Source organism: Ixodes scapularis, unplaced genomic scaffold (assembly GCF_016920785.2).
Source record: "Ixodes scapularis isolate PalLabHiFi unplaced genomic scaffold, ASM1692078v2 PGA_scaffold5__190_contigs__length_132052651, whole genome shotgun sequence".
Lineage (NCBI taxonomy): Eukaryota > Metazoa > Arthropoda > Arachnida > Ixodida > Ixodidae > Ixodes > Ixodes scapularis.
In genome coordinates, this window is record NW_024609880.1 from 102,024,952 (window position 1) to 102,034,269 (window position 9,318).

General features: G+C 51.4%; 1 protein-coding gene across 1 annotated transcript; it reads right to left on the reverse strand.

Annotated features, from left to right (window-relative positions):
* Positions 1 to 6,895: 6,895 nt before the first annotated feature.
* LOC121838196 lies at positions 6,896 to 8,474 on the reverse strand. The gene is made up of 3 exons (XM_042294288.1): positions 7,781 to 8,474; positions 7,245 to 7,357; positions 6,896 to 6,955 (listed from the first exon to the last, which is right to left on the reverse strand). Exons 1-3 carry the CDS (start codon positions 8,472 to 8,474, stop codon positions 6,896 to 6,898), a joined length of 867 nt encoding a protein of 288 aa, XP_042150222.1.
* Positions 8,475 to 9,318: the final 844 nt, after the last annotated feature.

Below are 9,318 nucleotides of genomic sequence, written 5' to 3' on the forward strand. Positions count from 1 at the left end.
AGGAAGCCCTTCTCGAGCGAAAATGTTTTTTAGAAACTCGATCACTGTTTCTGATGTGGCTGTCGAAGTATGCTGGACTTCTGGCCACTTAGAGTGGTAGTCAACGAGGATTATGAAGAATCTCTGACTTTGCGGTGCTTTATCTACTGGTCCTACAATGTCCAACCCAATCTTATCCCACGGTTGGTCTGGAGACTGGACTGGTTGCAGCGGAGCAGATGCTGCCTTGACTGGTCTGTCTGTCGCGTTACAGACTACGCAATGCTGTACTTTATGCTTGATCTGTTCATCCATCCGTGGCCACCAATAACGATCGCGGATGATGCTGGCGGTTCTTACGATTCCTTGATGTGTCTCATGTGCCATATCTACAATGTTTTCTCGGAGAGCTTGCGGGACAACTATCTTTTCGCTTTGCATCAACAACTCATTGTGCACTGATAGCTGATTTCTTGCACTCTAGTACGGCCGCAAATCTGGCACACTGGCACTATCCGGTGGCCATGTCGACATAGTATATCGTATCACTCCAGGCAGAACTGGATCATTGGCCGTAGCTATCTGAAAATCTGTGCGAGACAAGGGAGCAATGACTAGGGATACTACGTCCTCTTCGAAAAACATACCGTTCTCGGTATCAGGACTGGGAAGTTTAGACAGGGCGTCTGCTACTAAATTATCAACACCTTTCTGATACTCCCTACGGAAGTTGTAGTTTAACAAGCGAGATGCCCATCTGGTGATACGCAGTGGACGTACTCCTGAGCCTTTGTTAGAGAGTAACGTCACCAACGCCTGGTGATCTGTAATAATGGTGAATGGACGTCCCCATACGTAAACGTGCCATTTTTTACACACCCATAGGCAAGCTAGGGCTTCTTTTTCACCTGTGGAATATCTACGCTTAGCGTCGGTGAGCGACCTGGAAGCGAAAGCAACTGTTTGAAGATGCCTCCCGGCTCGTTGCTGAAGTACAGCGCCTAGACCGTAGTAAGAGGCATCAGTCGATACTACGACTGGCAAGGACAGATCGAACATGGATAAGATGGGAGCATTCTGGATGCTCGTCTTAACTCTCTCAAAACTCGCCTGAGCTTCAGGGGACCAGACAAAACGCACGCTTTTTCCAAGTAGGCGTCGCAGAGGTTCGACTATGGTTGAACAGTGCGGAATGAACTTGCTGTAATAGTACTGTTCGAGGCGGGGTTTAGGCTGCACGTCCGGAGGCTTCCTGTCTCGTGACGACGTCCAATCCCCGAAGTGAAGAACCCAGGGGTTCAGTGGAGGTGGGAGACTTGGTAACGTAACGAACGGTTTAATTACATGGTAGCGATACAGTCGTCAAATCCGAGAGAACACACCGGAGCAGCCTCGCGCTCCGCCTTATATAGGGTCCGTTTCTCCCTCACTCCCCGCCAGGGCAGCCAGTGCGATGCAGCAACCCGCCGTCAAGTGCGACGCAGAAAAGTCCGCCGTCCAGTGCGACGTAGCCAAAGTTCTCCGCAGTTAGGCCATGCCTCTCTCCCTTTTCCGAGCGCACCAACCACCACGCACACACACACGTCCCGCTAACGTCACGGGCACGTTGAGACTTGTTGCCGCAGGCCCCGTCACGCAGGCGACGGTCCCGGACTCGTCGGGACTCGTTTCGCGCAGGCCCCGACAAGCGGGCGACGGTCCCGGACTCGTCTTGACTCGTTTCTGCAGCGTTGAAACTCGGAAGAAGGTCGCCGAAGGTTCCATTCTTAACAGCCCCTCCGGGGCCAGGGAAACCTCGAATGGCCGGTGATACTATCGCTGGCCTGAAGAGGTGGGCTTGGAGTAGGCCTTGAGAAGATGCTGCAAGCACTAAGCAAACTCCCAAACCTCTCACAACGGAGGCATCAGCGGAAACGTCCCCCACAACACCACGCCACACCGCAGTCAAACGCTCGGAATCCACCAGAGACCCGCCAGACTGGATTACGGATTACCAAAATTTGCCAAAACAATGCAATTTAAAACCTTAGGACAATTTCGGGTATCGAGACCCGCTGTCGCCAAAGCAAAACTCAGTTTTCCAAAGAGGTCACTATGAACAAAATACAAAAAGACAAAAACTCTTCGCAATTTGTGAGGTCGTTTTGGCGTTTTAACGAAGTGCCCCCACTTTGATCCTCATTCCCGTGGATGACGAAAACCTCTGAGATCATCCCTACTCTTTTTGGTGATATCAGAAAAATCTGCTCAACCCATCGGCATTGCTGTTAAATTTGCTTTTCCTCTTTCTTACGCTGTCATAGTGATCGATTTTCACGTGATTTCTAGACGTGAAAATGCGGTCCTTATAGCGCCGATAAAACAATCCGCCTTTTTCATGCCCCGTCACATTGGTCCTAGCAATCTCCTGAGCTGTACCGCGAAACCCTGACACACTAGGGTCGCTCTTCTGCTCGACTGTCAAAGACACTCTGTCTACTCGTAACGGAGGACCAAAGTTACGTGACGCCGGAGCTACGAGAGATCCTTTGATGATCCCGTCTTCCTCCGCCTTTTTCGCCGGCGCGTTGGGACGGCGTACGCTTTCTGGTGCTACGAGGTCGGGCTGTTCTACAACCCGGACCCCCTCATCCCGTTTCTCTGCCTCCAACTCTGGGAGTGCTTGCTCCCCGTCAGCTGCCTTTCGCTCTGGATCACTCGTTAACAAAGGGGCGAGCTGACGCGATTTGGACCTCGTACATGACTGAACTAGTCCTCCTCCCAGTTGTTGACCCCTTTCGCGCAGCAAGAAATCTGACCGGTTAGAGAACAAATAGGGATACTCCAACGGGACTGTTTGCGAGACAGCCGCCTCTGTCGCTAGCTCTCCGAACGGGCCAGTTATCCTTACTCTCGCCATAGGCAGACAGACACTGTGCTTCTCGAGCAGCTGCTTGATCCAAACTACCTTTCCAGTAAAGTCGGATGTCGTTACATACGACGGATGAACAACGTCCATCGTCGCTGCACTGTCACGAAGCACCCTGCACGGCTTTCCGTTTACCTGGAGCTCGTGAAGATAGGGACGAAGAAGCTCCAGGTCCCCGTCACTACCGCTCACGTACGAGAACACAACCCGCGGTTTGTTACACCTGGCCGCTGTGTGTCCCGGCTCCTGACAGTTGTAGCACAGGAACGGCTTCCTTGCCTCGAACTGCCCTTTTTGGCTTTTCCGTGCCTCGTCTTCGTTCGAGGGATCTCCGTTCGAGGGATCTCCGCTCTTTTCTGGGACCTTTCGTCCTGTTTCTGGCTTCTCGGGCCTTTTTTCTCGCGAGCCGTTTCCCTGTTGGAAGGGCTTGCGCTGATCGCTCCGGCCGGGTTCGCTTTCCTCTCCGCTCAGCTTTCTACGCGTTGCGTACTCTTCGGCTAGCTCAGCGGCCCTTTCGACAGAGTCGACTCCTACCCTATCCTGCACCCAGAGCTTGACTGACTGCGGAATGCTACGAAAGAACTGTTCGAGGCACACACACTCGACTACCTTGTCTCGGCTTTCGTACACTTCCTCGCTCTTCAACCATTCTATCAAGTTGGTTTTAAGCCCGTACGCGAATTCCGAGTAGCCCTCGCTGCTCTTTTTGGATGCGTTTCTAAACCTTTGACGGAACGCCTCGGCAGAAAGGCGATACCGCTTCAAAAGGCTGGACTTCACCTTGTCGTAGTCGTCCGCGTCTATAGTACTAAGGCGCGCGACAACCTCTGCAGCCTCACAGGGCAACAAAGTCAAAAGCCGTTGCGGCCACGTTTCTGGGGCGAAGCTCAACTTCTCACATGTCCTCTCAAAGTTAACTAAGAATAGGCCCACGTCTTCCCCAACTTTAAACGGCTGCAGGAGCTTCTTCATTTGATACGACTCGGCCTCACTTGCTCGTACCGGAGCCCCAACTCTACTGTTCTGCGAGTTTAATCGCTGTTGTTCAATTTCGAGCTCTAGCCTTTTTAGCGCTCGTTCCTCTCTTGCTGCAGCCTGCTCCTGCTCTCGTTCCTCTCTCGCCGCAGCTTCACTTTTAGCGTTCTGAAGTAATTCCCATGCAATTTTAATTTCCTCTGCGTCCGCGCTCTCTGAAATTGCTTTACTGATCTCAGATTTCTTCATCTTTTGCTCCACCTCCACACCCAATTCTTCACATAAACAGAGTAAATCTGTTCTCAGTAACCTCATTAGATCCATGATCGCTGCTCTTTAGCTTTGGCTTTGTTCTAAACCTTGTCGCGAGGTTGTACAAAAACCTAGCGCACGAGTCAAACACTAAGGATTCCCAGCAGTTCAAAATTAATTACCCATAATCTGAAGCCTGGCGAATCTCAAAGCAAAGTCCAAACGCTCACCCACAGATGTAGCACGATGTCGCATGGTCCGATCCCAACTGCTGCCAACCAGTTGTTCGAGGCGGGGTTTAGGCTGCACGTCCGGAGGCTTCCTGTCTCGTGACGACGTCCAATCCCCGAAGTGAAGAACCCAGGGGTTCAGTGGAGGTGGGAGACTTGGTAACGTAACGAACGGTTTAATTACATGGTAGCGATACAGTCGTCAAATCCGAGAGAACACACCGGAGCAGCCTCGCGCTCCGCCTTATATAGGGTCCGTTTCTCCCTCACTCCCCGCCAGGGCAGCCAGTGCGATGCAGCAACCCGCCGTCAAGTGCGACGCAGAAAAGTCCGCCGTCCAGTGCGACGTAGCCAAAGTTCTCCGCAGTTAGGCCATGCCTCTCTCCCTTTTCCGAGCGCACCAACCACCACGCACACACACACGTCCCGCTAACGTCACGGGCACGTTGAGACTTGTTGCCGCAGGCCCCGTCACGCAGGCGACGGTCCCGGACTCGTCGGGACTCGTTTCGCGCAGGCCCCGACAAGCGGGCGACGGTCCCGGACTCGTCTTGACTCGTTTCTGCAGCGTTGAAACTCGGAAGAAGGTCGCCGAAGGTTCCATTCTTAACAGTACACGATGAGACCTAGGAATGCTTTAAGCTTGGCTGCATCTGAGGGAGCTTCAAAATTCTGAACGTGGTCTACCTTTAATGGAAGGGGTGCTAACCCGTCCATGGACAGACTATGGCCCAGAAATGAGAGCTCGCGTACATTGAACACACCTTTCTTGTTTAGCTTCATTCGCGCTCGGAAGATAGCTGACAGCACCTCTCGCAAGTTATGATTATGCTCCTTCTGAGAGGAACCGTAAACTATAATGTCATCCAAGTAGAACTGCACTCCTTTACATTCTTTGAGGATTTTTGACATTATCTGCTGAAACGCTGCAGGAGCGGATGCCAAACCAAAACATACTGTCTTGAATCTAAAGAGTCCTTCATGAGTAATGAATGCAGTTAGAGCTCGACTCAACGGGTCGAGTCGGATCGGGTGGTACGCGGATGCTAGGTCCAGCTTGGAAAAGTGTGATGCTCCTCGTAAAGAGTTGAGGAGCTCATCGATGTGTGGCAAAAGGAAAGAGTCTGTGACGACGGCCTGGTTGGGCGCACGCAGGTCGACACACATCCTGATGCTGCCGCCCTTTTTCTTGACTACTACGATTGGTGAGACCCATTCCGAGGCGTTGATTCTCTCGATGACTCCTTGACGTTCAAGTTTGAAAATTTCTTCGGAAACTGGATAACGTAGGGTGATCGGCAGACGACGTAGTCTTGATTGTACAGGAGGCATGTTCTGGCGTACTTTTACAGTATGCGTTTGGTTCCGTACCAGACCAAGCTCTGGCGTGAACAAGTGCTCGAACTCCGTGAACCCAGGAGGCAGCTTTGATGTGTGCCGTGCTGGCGGGTTTGAAGAAGACTTTGAACTGGTGACAACTGGTTGTTTCACCTCTGTAGACTCGATGTCCACGACGTCTGTGCCTGTAGATGAGAACCGTGGAGCGTTGATACTTGGAAGTACTGGTCGCGATGGTCCGTCGCCATGAACGCTTGGTACCACTGATCTCTATTTTAGTAGGCTGGATCGCGGATCGGGAGCCTGTCGGTGTCGCCACCGGCGGCCATTGCTTGACACCAGGCGATACACACATGTCTATGGGAGAAACGCACAAAAGTAGGCATATTGAAGCATGTACGCAGTACTCGGAGGCGGGAATTTTATGGTGCGCTGCGATCCTTATGTCGAGTGTTCGGAGATCGAATCGGTATTTGTCAAACGTCCGGTCGCCGAATAAGAAAATCAAACGTACCGGAGCACCTACGGCTTGGCTGGCAAGCTTGCTCTCGGAGCGGAGTAAACAAAGGGACTTGCCGTCAATAAGACCGTCCTTAGGGAAGGGAAGCCCATAAGTTGATGAATGACGAAAAAGTTCCATCTCGACAGTGACTTGCCGGGGTTGAGCGAATCCAGCGTAGTAAAGCCTTCTAGCTTGTCGTCTGCTGAACCCAACTCAACGAAACCGCCACCGACTCCTCGGTAACTCTAGGTAACTCTCGCCTCATTGAGCTGCACTACAGCGGAGTCACTCTCGACCACAAAATATTTATTTATAAGAACTGCGTGGGCTGTCAGTTTTAATGTTTGTACGCAAGCTATTTGACGGGCTTATCGAAAAGCATACAAAGAGTTTCAGTGCCGACAACAGCTTAGAAACAGGGGAAAACGTCACTTTTTCTCGTTCTTCCCATAGAGTCCCATGCATTAGCTGGTGTCAATCAATGGCCGCCGGTGGCGACACTCGGCCCCTGCTGTCGAGGCCGCGGTCCGCGATCCAGCCTACTACAATAGAGATCAGTGCTTGGTACCCTTGAATTCTGTCAGCGGAAGTTGACACCTGGTTGTAGTGAAGACGATCCGTTGCCTGGGGCATACGGTTGACTTGATCCGAAACCACTGGACTGCTGTGACGACACGGTGAACGGAGTCCTCCGGGAGTCGTCGGCCTGTCTCACAGGGTGACTTGCTGCTGGTTCTTGGACAGCTGCATCAACATAGGAACATTCAAATTCTGCGCCTGACATGGTCATCTTCAATTCTCGTACTCCATTAATGCCAAGTAGTAATCTCCCGCCCCGAATAACGTAGAACTCTAATGACGCTTGTCTATTTCTGAACTTGACTTGAGCAAGGAAACAACCTAATACTGGAATTGGCTGATGCATGCAGTGCATGAGACGTCTTCGTGGTCGTTGTAGACGTATGTTCCGAGCTCTGTTAATTTGCTGGAAGATCTTCTCATTTAAAATGGAGACATGCGATCCAGTGTCAGTGAGCAGATTGAGAGGAACTCCATTTACCTTGACATCTGCGATGAACTGGTTGTACTGGCTGTGATTTTCAGCCTGCGGTTCCAGAGAGCGAACTGGGGTGTCGTCCGTGGTAATGTTGTAGTTGTACGCTGATGCTGCTGCTGACGAATCAGGCCTCCATAGACGTCTGGAGAGTTGTCGTCGTCCTAGGTTTGAGGCTGGATGACGACGGCGATCACCATCCGCGGCAGGTGGTGGTGCACGGCTGCGACAAACTATCGCAAAGTGTCCCATCTTACCGCACATGTAACACTGTGCGCTCAATGCAGGACAATGTTCTCTTGAGTGGGTCCCCCAACCACAAAACCAGCAGGAGGTGTTTGGCTGTGGTCCGTACCTCGCGGGAGGCAGGTCACGACGTTGCATATGACTCTGTCGTCCCGATGGGCGAGATGCATGAGCTGAAGCAGGATGTCCTCGATGGAACCATGGTGCAGGCGTGGTCGGCTCATATGACCATGCCGGAAAACCTGCACTCTGAATAGCTGAATGTTCGTCTCTCGGGAAGACCGGAGACTGCCGACTTTCGTGACTGGTCACTTGTGCGCGTTCAGTGTTGGGCACCGCAACATACTGCACCGGGGCAGTGGAATTAGGGGCGTCAGGCACCGCTCGACGAGACTGATGATACTGTTCAGATGTAAGCGCTAACTGCTCAAACTGGAGGGCCAACTGTACGGCACGATCTAGTGTTGGCACTTGTGTGTCCACACACTCTCTTAAGATCCGGTCTTGGACACGACGGGAGTCGAAACCATCGAGGAATAAGTCACACATACGTTCGTCTGACTGCCCTTGGAATTCACAAAAGTCATACTGACGGCGCAGTGCCGCGAGATACTCGGTGACACTTTCACCGGGCTGTTGTACGCGACTGCGTAACTTCTTACGTTCCAGCGCGAGCGAGCCGGAGAACACAAAATGCTTTTCTACCGCCGTCATGAACGTGTCGAATTCATCATGAAGCTCTGTAGCAGGAAGATTTGTTAACCCAAAAGCAGCCACTACACGTTCCCATTCGACTCCCAGCAACGAAAACAAGAGCTGTTTCTTTCTTCTGGGCTCTACTTGCTCAAGACCCGACGCTCCTAAGAATGATAGGAACGTTTCCTCCCATGCGGGCCATGCCTGCGGTGGCGATCCAGCGACTGCAAGGAATGGTGCAGGTGGAGGTAATGCCGCAGACTGTATGACTGTAATGTGCGGTGTGTTTTCCATTATGTAACTGCAGGTATGATAAGGAGTATTTCAGAGTCTGTTTCCAAAGATGACGAAAGAAACAAAAAATTGCTCAAATGCAAGTGAGGAGCACGTATATTTAAGGCGAGTTTCAACCAGAGATGGAATCGTGTCCGGGACACCAAAAAGAATTATGACCTCGCGTGAGCTTTTGTGCGCAACGTACAGAGAGATTGTCACGTACAGCACACTTTCGAATGACCGTTGACAACTTATTATCAACGACATTGAACCTCACCAGGTTGACTGACGAAACTGATGGTGAGCCATAACACCGTTATGCAAAAGACATGCGTGACGTATGTGGCGCGTTCACAACGTGTGGACACGGTCACAACCGACAAGGGTGAATTTCAAAGCGACAAGACTACAAGTCCGTAAGTGAATGTAGGTAAACGGCTGTAAAAGACTCGGGTAGCCTTGTGCGGCGTACTGTGTTAATACACCGAATCTTTTCAGGCGTAAACCTCTGTACGGTGTTTCAAGTCTACGTCAAAGTGCAAAAGCTGTAAATGGTATGCTTGCACGAGCCGGACACAACTGCCTCAAAACCCGACTAGGTGAACGAAATCCCGTCACGAAACACTATTTACGATAACAGGAACCTGCTCACACTAGTTCATAATGTAGAGACGTTCTCGAAAGAATGAAGTTTCGGGCTATAGTACTGCAGTGAAGACGAGAACACCGGTCGGAAGTGCAAACCACAAAACAGCTGGAACATAACGACCTAGGTGTTCGATCGAGTCGGATTCATAATCCTTCAAGCGAAAGATTTCGATTTGCACTGTCACAAATCCGAAAATCCGAAATTCAATACTTC